At 43.8% G+C, this 19,801-nt stretch overlaps 1 protein-coding gene across 2 annotated transcripts; it reads right to left on the reverse strand.

Annotated features, from left to right (window-relative positions):
• Positions 1–234: 234 nt before the first annotated feature.
• On the reverse strand, positions 235–17,683 carry WNT16 (Wnt family member 16). Of its 2 annotated transcripts, XM_090042201.1 has the most exons (4): positions 17,458–17,654; positions 17,158–17,390; positions 14,826–15,112; positions 235–4,177 (listed from the first exon to the last, which is right to left on the reverse strand). In XM_090042201.1, the coding sequence occupies exons 1-4, from the start codon at positions 17,556–17,558 to the stop codon at positions 3,713–3,715; spliced, it is 1,086 nt and encodes a 361-aa protein (XP_089898327.1). In that variant the 5' UTR covers positions 17,559–17,654; the 3' UTR covers positions 235–3,712. The 2 variants fall into 2 exon arrangements, with proteins under 2 accessions (XP_089898327.1, XP_089898328.1); XM_090042202.1 differs by lacking the exon at positions 17,158–17,390 and having other exon boundaries at positions 17,458–17,683.
• Positions 17,684–19,801: the final 2,118 nt, after the last annotated feature.

Raw genomic sequence — 19,801 nt, forward strand, 5'->3', positions numbered from 1 at the left:
TTTTTCCTTAGTCAAAAATTAAGTGAAAGCTAAAAGCTGGCATTTTCTGAGGTGTCCCAAAAGGCTGAGAACCACAAGTTTAAAACTCTGGGATCTGGACCCAGGATTTTATCTATTAAAGTTAAACTATTAAAACAATGAAAATTAGGTATTCATCCCCCAAAGTAGTTTTGGAGATCTTACCCTACCATCCATATTTGTTTTTAAAAATGACTGTTAGTGTAAGAAATGTCCATAGGTAAAATGCTAGTTTTATTAAAGTCAGTGGGGATCTTGCCATTTGCTGTAATAAGCCAGGATTCCTCATTACATTACCATAAATGAAAATACAAAAAAACTTACTAAGTTGATAATTTTAAAAAATCCAAGCAGCAGTTTCTTGACAATGTCTCATAATCGGTATATTAGCTGAAATATATAAAAATCCCCTGAAAATAAGAAATAAATCATTTATGTACTTGCGCAAATAATTTTTCCCCTGCACAAGCAAATTAAAGTCAGTTTAAAACTACAGGCATACCTCGGAGATATTGCGGGTTCGGTTCCAGACCACAGCAATAAAGCGAATATCGCAATAAAGCGAGTCACACAAATTTTTTGGTTTCCCAGTGCATATAAAAGTTATGTTTACACTATACTGTAGTCTATTAAGTGTGCAATAGCATTATGTCTAAAAAAAAATGTACATACCTTAATTAAAAAATACTTTATTGCTAAAAAATGCTAACCATCATCTGAGCCTTCAGCGAGTCGTAATCTTTTTGCTGGTGGAAGGTCTTGCCTTGATGTTGATGGCTGCCGACTGATCAGGGTGGTGGTTGCTGAAGGTTGGGGTGGCTGTGGCAATTTCTTAAAATAAGACAACAATGAACTTTGCCGCATCGATTGACTCTTCCTTTCATGAAAGATTTCTCTGTAGCATGCGATGCTGTTTGATAGCATTTTACCCACAGTAGAACTTCTTTCAAAAGATCACAGATCACCATAACAAATACAATAATAATGAAAGAGTTTGAAATATTGCGAGAATTACCAAAATGTGACACAGAGACACAAAGTGAGCAAATGCTGTTGGAAAAATGGGACCGATTGAAAAATGGCGCCGATAGACTTGCTTGACGCAGGGTTGCCACAAACCTTCAATTTGTAAAAAAATGCAATATCTGCGAAGCGCAATAAAACAAGGTATGCCTGTACTCCAATAGTAAGAAACTTAATGAACAAATGTCAGAGGTAATATTATCATGCTAGTTCTAGGAACTTAATCCAGGGGTCTCTGAACCTTTAACATAGCTTTCATAATTTAAATATTTACAAAATATAATTTTTTTGTCTTATCAAAAATACGTATCCATACATTTAAACAAAACAAAGCCCTGCGCACACTACTTCTAAACCAGTTTTTAAAAATTACATTAAAAAAATTAATGCTTTGCCCGGATGTAAAAATCAAATGGGACAAAAAGTATAAAAATGTTATTGGTAACAGCTTAAATATTTTAATGGTGCGAGCCAAGCTATACAAGACATTGTGAAGAGAAACTTACTTTAAAGCAACATTGGTTGTGGAACAAATGAATGAAATGTTCTAAATACTATACTTACGAAAAAGGCTGAAAAATACAGTTCAGGTTTTGTTGTTTCTTTCCCTTTTTGACAAATTTCTTTGGTCTGCATTCCGCATTGGAGTGTGGATAGGCACAGAGAGAAAAAACACTGAGCTACCACCTGCTGGCAATACTGATTCATTAATCACAGGCCACCAATGAAGGAAGCAGTGGGGCTGAAGGCTTGTTGACTGGTCACACCAATACACACAATGTAGGCTAAGTGCAAGCAGTCAAAAAGCCTGAGGCAGAACCACTTCAATCTAGGCAGCTTCCTCCAAGCTGTGTACGTTGAACTGATAACCAACTGAGCTGACATCCAGCTTTCACCTGGGACAGGTGGGAGAGGTCCGCACTGACCCAGGCCAGCAGGCAGGGGGACTACAGCACGTCTCCCAGCCTGCCGGCCATTGCCAGCCCAGACAACCCCCTGCTGTCCTCCCACAGCTCCCTGTCTAGGTGTTGGCCCACCTTGGGGGAGCCTCCCCCTCAGGCAGCTTCCCATAGCCTGACTTCCCCAGCCCAGGCAGCTCTAGGGACCTGAGGGGAAGCTCCCTCCCTCCTGTGGCAACTGCTGAAGCAATCGGCAGGTGAGAAGGGGAGGGGAGAGGGCTTCCAAGGGTCAAAAAGCCCCCACCACAAGGGTTTTCCTTCCCCCCATGTGCTGTGTAGACCCTGGCTAGGGAGGTCTGGGGGTCCTGCCCCCCATCCCTATGGGCTGAGGGATGCAGGCAGGCAGCAGGCTAAGGAGCAGAGAGCCGAGGAAGTCCCTGCTCCACTGGAACAGACAGTACAGCCCAGGGCTGCAAAGCATCCTGGGATGCTGGAGGACAGTGAGTTAACTTGAATTTGGAAGGGAACTGAGACAGAAGTTCCATAAATCAGTTTGACCTAAATCATTTAAGTCTGATACTACATCCAACCAGGTTTATTTTAAACTGGTTTTGGCTTTTGAAAGTGGTTTACGTGCACTGAACTTCTGTACTGTTACAGGCTTAAACCAGTTCCCAGTCACTTAAACCAGTTTATGTGTATGGGACCTTAAGGATCTGGCTGCAGGAGATTTTGTTTCTGATACCAGAACACATTTCTGTCCCAGACACCTGACTCTCCTTTTAGTTCTTCTAAGCATATTTGAGCTTGGGAACCTCCTAAACATGGTTGCTATTATATATACCAGGGGTTCCCAAGCTCTGGCACGTGCACTCCTGGGAGTATGCAAGGTATCTCTGGGGGTATGTGGGAGATATTGTGTAATGGCAGATTTAATTTTCATTATAACAACAACTGGCATTTAAGGAGCTAAAATATAAAATATATGCTGGTAGGCATATGGGGGAGCTGATAAATCTGGAAGGGGATATGTAATAAGAAAAAGTTTGGGAACCTCTGCAATCCACTATTTGCATTTAGTGTAAGGTACTCCAGTATCTTTGGGTTTGTGCCATGCATGGCCAGCTAAAACAGACCATTGTTCCCACCAACCATGGGGGCTTCATTGGCTTTACTTATGTTGCTGAGCTTCTTTATACTGTGTGGTAGCCTCTCTACACACTTGCTTTGCAAACACTGTATACTCAACTTAGAGCTTTGCTACCACATTTCTTTCAGCAGTTTACAGGAAGGAGTCACACATGTGTGTATCTATCCTGTTGACAGCCTCCATTCTTAAAAATATGGGAGAAAGGATTACATCTGACACCTTTTAAATGTCCAGTATCCTTGCAGCCTCTAACTACTAAGATGTCCTTGTTTTTACTCCACCATATAATACTTTTAATACTGTTTTTGATCCTAACCGTGCCATGGCTGTTGCTCACTTTAAAAGTTTAATATCTGCTGTTAGCCACACACTGATGCATTCATATATGTCATCCAGCTACCCAGACTCTATGGAGAACCAGAAGTTTTTTGCTGTTGCTTCTATCATTTTGTGCAGGCTACTAATCATCTTACACAATTCTTTTTTAGTTAATAACCAAAATATTTGAAATACAGCACTTCTTTAAATCGCTCAGACAAGCCCCATCCTTGTAAGTCCCACACAGGAAAAATGAGTACTACTTTGCAGCATGTTTTTGTGTTGCTCCCCAACATAGATAGGCTTATTTGCAGGTATGTACATCAGTCATGCTTTCACACCGCCTACATCGTACGTAGCAGCACCAAACAAACTTGCATTCACATCTTTCCACATGCCTGACCACATGGGTGTTGTAACCACGCCCACAGCAGAGGAGATTGCATCCATCAGGTCCCTCCGATGTGCGGTTGCATTCCCTTCCCTGTGTTCCGCGGATCCCCAGTTTACGATCTTCAACACAATAATTGGGAGACTTGTTTATGTAGAGTAGATCTTCTTTGCGGACAGGTATTTTTCGATGGCTTTTTTCTTTCCTGAGGATCTTTTTTTTCAGTCTGTCCGATATCTGTACACTGTTTTCATATTTATCTTTTAAAAAACGGCCAACCTTTTCAAATGGTGACATAGTTTTCCAACAAGTTTTCACAGCACAGGACCCAGAAACTCCATGACAGCGGCAGTCCACTGACATCAACTTTGCTACAGCCTGAAAACAAGTCAGGAACATTATTTAGGCTTATTCTCCATTCACTAGGAAAACTTCTGGGCAATGATGATCCATAAGCCTCCACCAACTTTGGCTAAGATGATTATCCCTATTTGACCAATGAGGAAACAGGATATATGGAGAGGAATACATTTTACAAGGTGCTCTCTCATTCTGAGTGTCCAATTTGAGACACACCCACAGCCTGTTTCAGAGGTGCTGAGCCCAAGTACATGGGCAAGACCAAACAGGTTGTCAGGCTTCTAATAGTAATAAGCCTTCTAATAGTAATAGTGAAAAATTATATTTAGGTCTTATTTTGTACCCTGAAGGATTCCAATTTACTAAAAAGTATGCATACTTTGTTGCTTTTCTCACCCCTGAAACACAGCCATCTCTTGGAGAACATAGTGGTAATGTTCAACCATGCAGATCTGAATGGGAGGGGATTTATAGTATCTAAATGCATGCAGTTCATTTAGATTCAGTTGTTTGGGGACAGTCCCTGGGTGATTATCACATATGCAGAATCAAACTTACTGTTGAGAAAGTTAGGGTAGGTTTGTTATAACAAAAGGCAGGTATAAGTGTAATTTTTTTCCCAATTACACAAATATTAGTTAGCACATTTTCATAGTCTCACACAGATTTTCTTGTTTTTTAAATATTTTATAGCTATTAGCAGAGTTAATGTTTTCATATTTTGAAAATGTCTCCTTGGAGAGGAATAAGTTGGAAATCCTTGTAGATGCTAGACCTAGACTTCTGCAAACCTGTCTGCAGGGCAAAGGGTGTCTACAGCCTTTATTAGACTTCTGCAACAGACAAGAATTTGGGCAGTTTATATTGGACTCGCCATCAAAAACTGTAGACTAAATAAAGTAGTAACTTTCTACATCTAGGACTGCAACTCAGAGCTTCAGCAAATAATGAATGCAAGAGACTCGAAGAAAACCATTATAGATGGTTATAATATACAAGTAAACAAATTACATTTCTTTATTGACACATTCGATGCACAGCTTTAAGAAAAGATCTGAACAATACATACACTTAGCAAGACGAGAAAAGTAAAAGTCTAATTTTTTTTAAATTTCTACATTAACAGTCCCTCATATGGAGGCACTGTTCACTAGTGTAAAAAGCCCACTTCACAGCAGTCAACTGTGCCCAGCTTTTTTCCCCCCTGCACCTTGCTTCCAGCAATAAATGTATGCATCTTTAATCACCAAAATGGATGCAGATGAGCTTGTTTCAAAGCACTGTTTGAAGGGTTTAGAAGGGCTATATTTTAAAGACAATTACCACTGGAACCAGAAACTTTGCTGCATAAAGATTTTAAAGAAAAGTAGATACATTTTAATGCGTGCTTTAACAAAGGTTCAAAAGGGAATGTATTCCTCATAGCAACTAAACACAAAAAGGACTTCAGGCTAAGTCTAAAGGGCAGGAACCAGCCAGTCAAGTCTAGCATGTCTGGACATCTTTACAAATAATATTCTGATCTTAGAAAAACTGTACTGGAACAACAACTTTGGCATTAAAACAGAAAGAAAAAAAAAGTCTTCCTTCTAAGAACCACTTCCTCCACAATCTTCACAAATACTAACCCCAGTCAGTCATATGCCTTCCTCACCCCACCATTTATAAAAGAGGGGAGAAGTAGGAATTTAACACCTTCCTCAGAGCTTCTCAGAGAACCTTCCCACCCCCCCACCCCCCAGATTTGTTCTAGGCCATATTACTGCAGGTAAATCAGTGCAGATAAAGCCTTGCAGCCACTCAGTCAAGCGGCTTCAGTGGCAGAGGTACACCCACCTCAATAAGTGACAACCAAGAACTGTCTTTATTTGTGCCTTATCAGTACCAGCTCCTTCAAAGTACAATAGGTAATAAGGAATTGTGGACACAGAAGAAATGATCCTTTCTGTTTTAAATGTTATGCTGGGACTTTACAATATGGTTATTTGGGTGGTGCTAGATTTATTGACTTTAGTGGGCAGTTGAGGAATACAAATTATTCTTGAAAAAAAAATTATATATTATATATGACCATATTTGCTTGGACTTGCATATTCTTTGGTGAATGAATAGAAATCGCTAGTTGGTTGAGGTTACCAGCAAAGACAAACAAACAAGACATGTACAGAGCCATTAGAGGAAGATTCTGTGTGCACTACCAAAAACCATTAGTTTCTACAGAATGCCCCTAGTGAAGTGAAAGGAGGACAGAAGTAGAAGCCATTTAAAATTTGGTGGGCCACAACTGGAGAAGGGAGCCACCCAGGATCCAAAATGACAACAATGGTAAGCACACCCAAACAGCAGAAATGGGGTACAATCCATACCCCAAAGCATTCCTGCGTACTGCAGATTTGATATTCTGTTTTAGTAACATGCTAAAAAAATAAAAACCGAAAACCAGTAATACAATTACCGCATATATGTGTGTTTTTTAGGCACCGCCCAATTTTAATATTTATTCCTATAGTTGTAATTGCAGAAATACAATTGTTTCTTCAGAATCTGTTTGAGGAATGATTGGACAGTTGTCATATTCAGCTTTAAGACTCCACTGAGATGAGAGATTTGGCTTTGAAAGGAAAGGGCCCTTGTTACAATACAAATAATCTGGCAATGAATAAAAAGTGGTATGGAAGAAGAGAAACAAGACATGGAAGATGTGAATATCACAGCCACTTACAAAGAGCATAGTCCTAACTACTACTGTTCCTTACTAGTTTGTAGTATGGTTGTGCAGTTCCCAAGGAGACTAAGATCAAGTTGTATTATATGTTATACAGACATAACCTATATTTTTGCATCATAGCCTAAGAAGTATAAATAATAGAAGAAAATGTGGAATTTATAGGGGTTCTTTTGGGGAATGAGTCCTTGCATACTTATTACAATCAGGCAGGGCGATTCCGCTGGATGAGCTAAAATTATCCATATATAGGCTGTGATGGGCACTAGGCCCAGTCCTTAGTTACTTGAAGCTATTTGCACAACCTCTATCATGGGCAAGCAGTTTGACAGGCTACTCCTAGAGTCACCCTGCGAGAGAAATCCAACAGAAATTACAGATCGGCTACCATCTTGCTTTGTTGTAGGTTGTTGCTTCTCAACTGTTGGTGTGTCAACACAGACTCCTTTCAAATTGGATGTTAAAATATCTCTTTATACCATTTATACTGGCAACTATGGTAACAGTTGCTTTCCTTTAGCTGACCATAAAACATGGCCTTGCAAACTGTCAAGTCAGCCATATGAACAAGGTGTCCAACCAGTAAAGCTGAACTTATGAACATAAACATTTAAATGCCGAACATCTGACAACTAGGGATCTTGATATTGGGAAGGTTGTCCTGCTGTTTAATCTCAAAAACAGGCTGATGACAACTCAGTCAGTTCCAGTTGCACTTTAAGTGGTGGCAGTAGGTCATCCAGGCCTAATAAGATAAGAGAACTGACAGCACAGCTGTGCAACTGATGCCAACTTAATGTATAAATTCATCTCTCTGTGGTCCTACAGTTGATAGGACACCATTCTAAAATACACACTTATTAGTCCCCTTTATTAAGAGGGATTAGTCACTTTTATATGGTGGCTTACCTTGTATGCTAAGCCTCTACATGAATTTAAGGAGTATTGTTAAATTGTAATAACAAGATGGACATGTGTAACCTTCAGCACAGATTAGGGCAGTTTCTTTAAACTGATTGTAAAACCTCAGTAATAGGCTGCAGAGAGAAGAACTGAATGTTGTCAAAGAGGAGCTTTCCGGTGAAAAGTTCTGCTACTTTACATGAAATGCTGCTGCTACTGAAGTGCTACAGGCTGGGAAAAAAACCCAACAGCAAACAAAAACTAAACATTTTCAGTGCAAAACTGAATAATTGTCATCAGTATCACAAGATGCTCCTATTGGCACAGCCAATAAAACCAAAAAACCGGAAAGAGCAAGGAAGCCAGAACACATCCAGCACCATGCGTGACCAAAAAATGGTCCAGTATCTTGCCATTTTCCACTACTCAGCCATCATCCCATCATGGCAGCACCAAATGACACCTCTGGATGTGGAACATCCAAAGGTGTACACACATTTTTAGTGAAGTGAAAGATTTACAGTGTCAAAAGCTTTTAGATCAATGAATGCCATGTAAAAATTATACTTTTGTTTCTGAAACTTTCCCTGAAAGTAATGATGTTTGTGATGAGAAGCAGAAGATGAAAAGAAGGAACTCCATACGGGCAACCCCTGCTTAGCGCCCTTACTTGGTCCCTGAAAAAGCAAGCGTTAAGTGAATCTAGCATTAAGTGAAACCAAATGTACGGCGACTGCAAGTGTTATAGTGAAACTTGCTGAGCACTAAGTGAAATCAGGTATCAATTTCAAAATGAGCGTTATAGTGAAACAGTGCCAAGCAAAGAAGCATTAACAGGGGGTTGCCTGTAGTAGAACTCCACAGGACTACAAGGGTCTGCTCTAAGGATTATATTCCAGGTACTTTAAAAAGTTATCGAAGAGACTGCAGGCTCTGTTCCTTTGCTGCAGTAGAAGGAAGCTAAAACTTGCCACATGGTGTATGAACTACAGACTTCCATTGTAAATACTTGAAGAGGACTCAAACTGTCAAACTAGTGATGGACTTCAAAGAGCTTGTGTGACCTATAAAGATTTCAGACACCATTCCACAGAGCCTAAGAAAATCAAATCCATGAAGAGAAGGAAAGAAGAGTACTAGGTGAGTGGGTTTATGTGCATGCAGAAAATTGTAACTAAAACTTGCTGTAGGGAAACCTGAAAAAAAAAGTGCTGAAGTCTTGAAAATGATTTTTGCTGTTTAAAGAAATAAACAAGGAAGAGTAGTAAACAGTTATGTATTTGTGTACACACACACAGAAATCTTCTACATATTTTCATTTAAATGATTTTCTGTTATTCTCCCATCAGATAGTATTTATTAACATGAATGTTTGTATACCTATATATCCTATCCTATGCCTAAAAGCCTAACCTTTGTGCTGTGAAACATGCAAAAGTTAAGGGGAAAGAATGGTTATACCCGACATTAGCTTTTTTCCTTTCTCAAAGCATGTTACACGAGTTATAGGCCTTAATCTTGAGACTTTATACACGTTTAATTTTACACATACACATGCATAGCCTCAGTAAAAAGGAATGATACATGTGTTTGAGGACTGCTCAATTCATCTGTGTAACCACAGTTCTTCCCCCTACTGCAACTAGTGGGTGTATCTCCACAAGATGTTTACTACACAGTAGAATAGTTAGCTGTGCAGTAAACACCTTGGTGTCTACACATGCACCCCTATTAGGCTGCAGTAAACTAATTTACTGTACAGCAGGACAGCATTTGTATTTACTCCTGCAGTGGAGTAAAAGAAACTCTGCAGCAGTGCATGTGTCGATGCTGTTCCAACTAGCAGGGGCACAAGGGTGCTTCAGTGTGGAGGCTGCCTGCCAACTATCCCCACAATGAAAACACCTTCATGCCTCAACTTACCCCTCCATAGCACATTGAGCCACAGGGAGCAGCCTGGGCTGGCAGGCTGACCTTCCGGGCCCCCTGCCAGCCAGGGCAGCTCTGACCCAGCTCAATATGCTGTGCTCCCAGGCACACACATTCAAATGGCAATACACTCCGGAGATTGTTTCGTATTAATTTTACATGTAGACATGCAATTACTTAAAGACAGTGAGTACTTAAATGCTTTTTCCCCCCACCCCCCTGTATCATTCCTTTTGACACAGGATGTTTATTCATCTATATTCAAAACGAAGAAACTGTAAGAACAGTACTTATAAAAATCCAATTTCAAGAACAAACCATCATGAAATAAAATTCTATAACAAAGGCCAAAGTTTTTAAAGTTTGACTGTCTAATACTGCTAGCTCCAGACAGGCCTGTATGTCTATGGAGCACACCAGTGTGTTGTATAGCTATACTAGGTTGGATCCTGGAAGCAGTATGGTTATATCAAACAGAACTCCATCTGAACTAGTTGGTCCATGCCACTGCAGTTATACCGCTTCGGATTCTTGATCCAATAGAAGCAGCTCTACACACTGGTACATTGCACCATGTGGGCACACCATATATGGCAAGGGATCTGCAGACTTCTTGGATTTCAATAGGAAAAAGAAAACCCAAGGAAAATAAAGTGCTTGCTCCCTAGAGGGCTGCTGCCCTGCTCCTTGCTGCTGATTGGCTTTGAGGGCTGCCTGTCATGTGGCCTGGCCCCTCTCCAATTGGCAGTGAGGGGGTGGGCCTGCATGACAGACAGCCCTTGCAGCCAATCAGTGGTGAGGAGCAGGGCTGCATGGTAAGCAGCCTGCATAGCCACCAGCTGAGTGACTGGGCACCAAGGTCTCCTGGCCAGAGCCATGTGGGGTAGGGGACAGGTCCCTGTTGTTCTCCGTTTGCGAAGTGGATGCCAGGCCCTCACTGTGACCCTAAAATCAGGGGGCAGCCCCCTCGAATTTGGTAGGTCCCGATATACGGCCCTCGTTTAGTATTATCAGATCACATCACAAATGTGAAAGTATATTTGTCCTGCGAGATGTGGTAGAATTATTTCCTCCCACTTCATTCAGATATTTCCAGGAGCAATGATTTGAAACCAACTCTCCCATATCCCAGGAAAGGGGTCTAGCCACCAGGCTGCAAGTTCAAAGCGTCTCCTTCTCCCTGTCTGGCCCAAAGAATATTTACAGAAAGTAGAACAATTCCCATATGAAAAGTTAAGAAGTCCTATCCTAAAGTAGAGGAGAGGTTCGAGTACCACTTTAGAATATGAGATGTAGGTTTGAGCCTCCTCAGAAAGAGATAGAAACTGTTCCTGCATGAACGCAAGTCCCAGTCCAGTAGATGTGATCTAGGACTGCCTACTGGATTGGTCCTGAAGGCATCAGCTCCCCTGTCAATTTTGTGGATTCTGATAGGATTTATGCACAAGCTGGGTACGCAGCCACTTGGTGCCATCCAAATGTACACAGCTTTAGACATATTCAAAGAACTTTAGGGCAAGGGGGTACTTAACAGGGGTTTAGAGGATCAACGTTTGGGACTTGGGCTCATAAAGTAGTAGTTTCCTCACTTCAGGCAGCTTCCCATGTCATGTGCTGGCTATTGTAGATCTCACTTTTAGAGACTTTTAAGAGCATGTCCATCTGCTTTCATGGCACCACTCTCAAGCATGCCCTGTCCCCCCAACCTCTCCCCCCTACTCCATGGGTGGCTCCCACTGCTGTTGATTGTGTCCCTGAGGGATCCCCTCCACAAATGATTTCCTCTTCTTATTGCCAAGTTTGACAATATGCAGAACCAGAGGCAGCAGTGCATGATAAAGCACCAAGGGCAATAGTTGGCTAGATTCATAGTACACATTATATGGCATCTACAATCTAAATTAAATATTTAAGTAAAATCACCATTTTTAATATCTGCTGTCCATCTTGGGTAGATCACTCAAGCCTATAATCAACAGGATCTGTTTACTGAAATCCTCTATTTAAAATACTATATGCAGGATGAATAAAAAATTTCTCTCCCAAGGTGTAGACTCTGCCCCTGAAAAATCTGAGCTACCCCTCTTCCATGATCCTCAAGTCACAGAATCCTTCCTCTACTTTAAAGTTCAACATCTTGGTGAAACTATGGGATAGAGAAGCTTAAATAGGGCTCTGACTTGAGATGGGAAAGGAATTTGGAGAATTTTATGCTTACCAAAAAAAGAGCTGTTCCAAACAAATGTAGTTACGTAAATTCCAGAAGTACTGTCTCAGAAAGATACTTATTTTCGTAAGATCATCATATTTCTGATGCCTTTCATTATGAAAGGTCATAGGATAGCAATACATCTCCCAAAACATCTTTTTCCCAGAACAACAGCTTCAATTCTTTCTAACAATCTTTAAGGATTCTGAAACTAAGAAAGAATCAGAGCAACTTGTGGCTAAGTTTTAGCCTTGGTAATATCAATAGCTAGGATTTCCAACAATAGGAATGTTGCTTTCTCTTTCACTTTGGACAACAGCCACAGTATTTGCTTTATCCTGCGGCTCGCAGCTATGTTACAAACTATCTACTTTATTGGAAGTCACCAAATGCTCTGCATATTTCCTTTGTGGATATTTAAAAACAAGTACATAGCTGCAAGTGATATGGCTGAAGAACTTTAAATGCTTCAAAATCATTTAATTTACTATAAACTTAAGAATGAGAGCATAGCAGTATATGCAAATATATGTTAATGGCGCACACCAAATTACCGCATTTATTGGAATATGTTTCTCCTCCAATTAGCATGGGGGAAAAGCCACTTGTCTTATATTTGTATACAAAATAGAGTGGGGGAGGGGGAAGCAGGCAGCTACTACAGCTCCGACTGGTCCCGAGCCTGGGTCACAGCCAGAGTTAGACCCACAGCAGCCTCCTGCCCTCTCTTCTGCAGGTTCTGCCCTCCCCTGGCCTCCTGCACCCCCCTCCTACCCCCTTACTGTCAGGTACACCTCAACTCCAGGTTGAGCTGGAGTGTCACCTGGGCACAAACCACATGGAAACTCCTTACCCTGTCCAGTCAGCTCAGCAGCACCAACACTGCTGCATTGCCTACCTGGCCAAAATCAGCAGTGCCAATACTGCTGCACTGCCAGGCAAGGGCTGAACTTCCATGCACTGTACTTGTAGACGGAACAGTCAAAGGAGTTTCTGACAATAAAAAGGGAGGCAAAAGTCTGGGGAGTTAGGGAGGCAGGAAGGAGCAGAGACTGGGGAGGTGCAGGAAGGTTGTGGCAGGGCGGCAAAAAAGAGGAGGGGGGGGTGAGGCAGAAGGCAGAGGGGCTACCTGGCCCTCCCCTGTACTCCAGCCACGGCTTTCTCTGCTGTAGCAGTGAGTGGGAGGGGGAATTCAAGACAGTGCTCCAATACTTAGATTTTATACTTGGAAAATTATAACAAATTTGTAAGTTTTCCATATATAGAATCTAATTATTGGTGAGGTCATCTTATAAATTAGGGTCATCTTATATTTGAGTAAATACGACATGATCTACAGATGGCCTAACAAGCCAGGTTGGTGCCTGGGGCAAACCCTGCAGGAAAGAGTGGGAGGGGCACATGGTTCCAAGAGCAGGGAGATGGTGTGCAGGTGCTGAGAGCAGGGTCCCGAGGGCACATAGCACAGGTTGAAAACAAGGAGCCAGGGAGTTGCAGGGGCATAGGTTCAAGAGCAGGGAAGAAGAAGCAGCTCCCTTGCTGTTCACTGGTGTGGGTAATCTGAAAATGCTGGAGTAAGCCATTCTGGAGCAGTGCCACAAATGACCTCCAACCGCCAGAATCCATGCCCCAACAGCTTTGCCATGATGGGACTCCAGAACAGTCCCAGTTAAGCTGCTGCCATTGCATGAGCTTGGTCCACCATGGCTCTGTTGCTCCTAAAGAAACAGCAGCCAGGAATTGTTTTGTTGGCAATGCTGCTGGGGCCTGGACTCTGAGGGGGTGGGGGTGATCCCAACACCCCTCCTAACTTGGCAAGTGTCCTTCTCGTGCAGCCCTAGTTATGCTACTGCTTTAGTGTCTTTGTCCTATGCTGTACTGAAGAAGAACAGTATTCTGTAAGGTCCTGTGAGCTCTAGGTTTCCCAGTGGGATAGATTCTGACACCTTCACACAGAATTACACCTCACTCTGAAAACCATCCCACTGATTTCAGAGTCAGATATTAGCCAACATGAATAGAGGTTGGAGAACCTAAACACCTGCAGCAAGATCTGGCAGAACCGACTAGCCTTATTCCAAAATTGTAATCCAAAATGTCAACTGTTGCTTAATCTCATTAATCATCTCCCACCTTGGTTTTAGACGTTGCTAGCTCAGAACCATCCCTGCTCAAGTAGGGAAAAACCAAATCAAGACTCCAGAAATAAGGGGGTTCCTTTACCTCAGCTCCTCAAGAAGCTCAATCCAGTAATGTTCTCAGAGCATGCTTAACAATGATGAGATTAGGCAAAATAAAAAAAGTTGTAGCTCTTTCCTTTACAAGTAGGTTGTGGTAGTACTAGCACTAGTCTTATGTAGTAGCCCGTTTACAGCGCTTACCCAGGGATCTCTCAGAATCAGGCCCTATATAATTATCACCTGCTTGGAAATGGTCTTTTTATAAACAGCATGTAGTTAAATCATGAACAATGAACAAGACAGCATTTATGTAATGAACGAACAGAACAAACTAAGACTGTAAGTCTGGTGCATCATCATTCAGTATCAGAAAGAACTAAAAATGCAGTCTTCTCTAAAGAACAGAAAAGAAATCAAGCCCTAACCATTCTTCTGAGCAGGAAGTGGTTAAAACTCACTAGACGATGGACATCCAAGATAAATGTCTCAACTATACTCATTTTGTGGGGTTTTATTTATTTAATTCAACTGTGAAGCAAGATGGACAGAAAGTAATACAGGTTTCAGCTTTGAATTTAACTGTTTTGGAGGTGTTAACCTGATTCTTGCCCTTAGCCCAATACATACTTGTCGTCAGGATCTTGCCTAGTCATAGTAATGCCATTTTTGGCAGCATAATCTAAGGAGTCTTTGCTTCCAAGTGTAAGTTGTCATACATACCTGCCTTCCAGCCTCATTATTGTGCAGATTCATTGCCAGCAGTCCACTCCCATCTTTTCCAGTTATGTTCTTGGTAGGGCCATCTAGGAACTTTTTGCTAAATGACATTCCATAATGAATATCATCAGAGCAGCCACCCCAGTGCCAGCCTTCACTGGCTGAGCCACCATTCTGCAATTTGGTATCACAGGAGCATTCAGTCATATTTCCTGCACTGCATGATCGAGTCACAGAATGCACAAGGCCTGCTGCTGTCACTGCATATATAAATGCAGTCTCCTTGGTGCCTATAAAAGAATGCATGGAAATGTTAATTTAACCACACCATCTTCTTGCTACTTTTCACAGCTGGCTTTTAGGAGCCAAATCTCATAAGCTATTAATTCAATGGAAATAAATGTAGTCAAGTTAAATGACTTTTGCAGGGTTGCGTCATTCATTTTATGTTACTACAAAATCATCTAGAGTGCATGTTATTTTGGTAGCTACTTGAAGAAAGAGTCAGAAAATGGATTTTTCTTGCCATAGACAATTTCAAAAATGTTCCAGTAGAAAATGCTTTCGCTACCTTCACTGCTTTTCACCACTAAATATTAATTTGAATAAGTTAAAAGAGATGCTTTGGATTAGGGAGACACCAAGCTTTAAATGCCTTTGTACCAAGCTAGACCCTATCCTAATCTGAGTGAACAACCTGGAAGCTTTTCTAATTATAACAAAAAGTTGTATTTTCAACTTCTTGCTGCTGCCCACAACTAAGAGACCGGAGCTACATGGGTATATTTCGACCACAAATCTGTTAGGCTAGTATGGCAGAGGGGAAAGCATAAAAACTCTGGGGCTACCTTTGTCCTAGTGGAAGCTTATCCATATGCCAAGGTGACCCTGTCATTTAAAAGTGTCTACAGGATCACTGTCTTCATTTTGGGTCCATGGGACTAGTCACACAGATTAAAGCTTCAAGGACATCTGTTTAAAAGAAGCATCCTTTCAGAATTTGCATCAATGTTTTACTTTCTATTATATTACATCACAGAGTTAATATTACATAGAAACAAAATGCAGTTTTGAAATATTAAATGAGGACCCCATCCTTATCTCTGGAGGCCCCTTCCAGCCCTACTTCCGCAAGCTTCTAACAGAGCTGGGTGTACTGGTATGAACAGCATAGAGATGTAAGCACGTGAAGCAAGAGAATTATACTTAAAATACACTGTAGTAAAAGCATATCTTACAACAATCTAGATGAATTCTTAATGAACTGTTAGCCCAAACCAGCAGCCCTCTGTAACAATGCAAATCACACACATACCTGACAGTTTGCAGAAGCAATTGTATGGAAGTCAGTGAGGCACTACATCGCCTTAGCACACAGGAGGTGCTTCCTGCAGCACCAAGCCTGTGATATTTTCACCTAATATAGGCAACTTGCCCCTACTCTGGGCTTCATATAGCCAGTTTCCACTGCCTTTGCATACAGGTAAAGACAGGCTCCTGTTTGAAGGTCTCACTTACCTGAGGCCTTAAATGACAGGTCCAGAGAATAGCTTTTATGTATTTAACATTACTATTTGACTGGTAGCATTGTTAAGTAGTACAACAGCTTTGGAAGCAAACTGACATACAAGTCCATCATCAAAAGTTGGCTTTTCCTTATTTGTATTGGGGGGGGATAAAAAGTGGGAAGACAGAACATGCCAAACACGGGGGTGCTGGAGCACACAGGACTGACATGCTTACAAACCACTAATCAAGAAGAGGTTGCTCTGGCTCCCTGGTGTCAGGAGGCTGAGAGGAGACCGCACCCCCAAGAATATTTTGCGCAGCACAATTTGAGAGGACTCTAGAAAGTCAGGTCAGCCTTTACGGCAGTACAGGTTTCCCTCACCAACCAGGGGTTTGAGGTATCCACACTTAATACTCTGCATACCATTTTGGCTACCACAGTATGCAGTTTGGAGCAGCCACGGTTTTCTGTGGCCATATGCCAGCCCACCACCTGCCATTTCCCCCACTAAGCCTTTACATCTTGCCAAGCACAGGAACCTGAGCCCGCGGTCGGCCAGGGAAACCTGTGCCCTGGCGCGTGTGAGGTTGCTCAGCACGCAGGCACGCAGCGCGGGGGCCCGAGGCCCGGTCTGGCACTGGGTGCCGCTCAGCACCAAGCCGCGTCGCCAGAGCGCGGAAGCAGCAAGCCCGGGCTGTGCGCCTCGCAGCACACGCGGCCCCGTGGCACCTGCCACAACCCGCGTCGCTCCGGCCGCCAGCGGCTCCATCAGCCCCGGACTGCTCCTCTGCCCGGCAGCCTGGCCCGGAGCACGGCACGACTCACCGCTGCTCAGCTCGTAGGCGGCGGCGGCGGCGGCAGGGGCCGGGCCGAGGGCGCAGTCCCAGCGCTCGTGGCGGAACTGGCTGCGGCACTCGCGGAGGCCGAGGCGGGCGCCGTCGCGGACACTGGGCAGCAGGTGCGGCTTCCTCCGGCACAGCTCCTTCTGCCGCCCGCTCAGCGGCAGGTCAGCGCAGCCCAGCTTGTCCGGCAGCCCCACGGAGGCGACGCCCAGCCACCTGCAAGAGCAGCCCGGTCAGCCCCGGCCGGGCCCCGGCCCAGTCCGGCCCCGTCCCCGCTACTCACATCCAGCTGCCGCGGGCGCAGCCGGGGCCGAGCGCCAGCAGCAGCAGCAGCAGCCAGAGCCGCAGCCAGAGCCACAGCCCGCGGGGGCGCGCCCAGCCCATGGAGCCCGCACACAGCCCCGGCCACCTGGGCCAGGCGCGAGCCTCCGCCGGGCGCCGAGCGCGGCCCTCAACGCCGCCGGCCCCATTTGATGTCCCCGCGGCTTCGCCATTGGCCCGCGCCCGCTCATGAATATTAGCGCCGCGCCCCATTGGCGCCGGGCTCGGAGGGGCGCGCCAGTGAGCGCCGTCGGGTCGGGCCGGGCCGCCTCCCCGCGAAGGCCGCTTGGTTTTCCACCCCGCGGGCCCGAGCGAGTCGCTCCTGCTGCTGCAGCCGGGCGTCTGAACGGGCTTTGCAGCAGCAGCAGCAGCAGCGGGCTGGTGGCCAGGGTGCCCCTGCTTTACCTGCCCCTGGCGCTGCCTCAGGGCTGACCCTGTGGTTTTGCTCCGAGGGTAGCGGGTGGATTTGTACAGGACGGGCTGGGTAAGGAGGCTGGGGTTGGACTAGGGGACCTCTCGGGGTCCCTTCCAGCCCTGCGTCTCCAGGACACAGCTCTGCTCCTGCATGTCGGAGCGCCCTTGTATCTGCTCTCCAGCCTCTTTACATTATTTCCACTTTTATTGTGAATTGTAAGGCAACGAGAACTTGTGAAAAAATACGTTCAGGAATGTGAAACCAGGCAGGAGAGAGCTAAGCTGCCTGTAAAAGAGAAACGAATGAGCCTGGAGTAGCTGAGAGTCATGTGGAAAGGAAAGAAAGTGGAGGGGAAAGTAGTTAGGGAAGGTGTTATTATTCAATTATATTTAATAACTATCCACACCTTAGTAACTTTTTTGCTATTTTAGCATGCTTTATTCCAGCTTTCCCAAACACTTTGCCAACTGATCCCGACTCTGATAAAAAGTATAATAATTCATATATTGCTGTTTCTGTCAAGGTGTATTAGATCCTGAACTGGGACTGGTTTCTGCATCATTTTGGTGATAAACATGTGCTGGGTCCTACTGTTGCTCAAAAAAAATTAGTACCCCCATATCTTCAAATAAAGGGGGAGGAGTTCTAGCCACTTCTAAGATCTTGCTTGATAATTTGGTTCAACCAGTCCTCTAAACAGAAAAAAAGATCTTTTGTTTTTTTCTAAGTCAGGTGACTCTCTTAGCTTGAAGAGGTATGACATTTACAATGTTTAATACAAAAGCACAAAGTACAAGCTTTCAGTCCACATCAGTAATTATTGGTGTGATGACATAATTTCACAGAGCAAAGTGAAAGAGTACTGGTGAAGTTGTCTAGAGCCAATTCAGCATCAGATATTGCTATGTAGTCTTGTATGTATTGGTTGTCACGTGACCTCTTGTGAAATAACATCTAACGTGTTCTCCAGGCCAACAACAGCGACCTGCAGAGCCAGGTGGGAAGAGAAAAGGTTGTAACCATCCAGGTCTGGGCATTGTTTGTTGAACCTGTTGTCGATATGCATGCTGTTAAGTTGTCAGAAGCATGTAAATTATTGGGATGGTACGGAAAGCACCCCCTGTATTTGCATGTGACTGAAGCTACAAATAAAATATATCTTTGTGTGCAGTTTTTTAATTGGGTTTTCCATGGGCAAACAGAGATAGGTGAGTGTGCTAGCAAGGGAGGAGCATTTTGACATCCTAGTATCTCATCCATCTACCAGCACCAATGCAGAATAAAGTCACTACCCTTTTCACTGGGGGGAGCGGGGAGATGTTCTCTGAGGCAGTTATGAGAAAGAGATCCCCTGGCCTAGTGGTGCTATGCTTCCAGGGAGCCAGAAGACTTTGACCTGCTCTGAAGCCGTAAAGTGGATCAAGCATTTCTTTCAAGCAGGTAGCAAACCCAGCCACTGGCAGAAAGACCCTATTAGAGGCATCTTGCAATTTCCCTCTGCCCCTTCTAGGGACTTGCCATAGTGTAACTATGGGGATTTGATTTAGCTCGGGGCTGTCCACATGGTCCATACAGGGTCCACAAAGAGTTAATCTGCAAAAGCTGGGGTCCCACCCAGCCACAGCTACTCTCCATCACTCCCCCTGCTGCAGGCTTCTCTTCCCTTCTCTGGCTTCCACTTCCTGCACCTGCCCCAAGTGAGTGTGGCTGCGGTGTGATTGGCACAGCTTATGGTGCTGGTGAGGGGCAGCCTGCAGCTGATAAACTTGGGAGCGGGCATGTGTGTACTGGGGGCCGGGGCAGTCTGTGGCTCCCATTGTTATGGTTTGTACATGCATGGCCTGGCCTCCCTGGCTGCTTATAAGTTGGAGAGACCTGACTTAGTTCATTG

The sequence above is a fragment of the Crocodylus siamensis genome, chromosome 4 (genome assembly GCF_052110815.1).
Source record: "Crocodylus siamensis isolate JL-2025a chromosome 4, ASM5211081v1, whole genome shotgun sequence".
Lineage (NCBI taxonomy): Eukaryota > Metazoa > Chordata > Crocodylia > Crocodylidae > Crocodylus > Crocodylus siamensis.

Bases quoted from the DNA above. Each gene is read 5' to 3' on its own strand.
- WNT16 (XM_090042201.1), bottom strand. From the start codon at position 17,558: ATGGGCTGGGCGCGCCCCCGCGGGCTGTGGCTCTGGCTGCGGCTCTGG. The intron at 15,113-17,157 runs GTGAGTCGTGCC...ATTCTTTTATAG, and splicing joins CGCCTACGAGCTGAGCAGCG to GCACCAAGGAGACTGCATTT. The intron at 4,178-14,825 runs GTATGTATGACA...ACTTGTTTTCAG, and splicing joins ATAATGAGGCTGGAAGGCAG to GCTGTAGCAAAGTTGATGTC.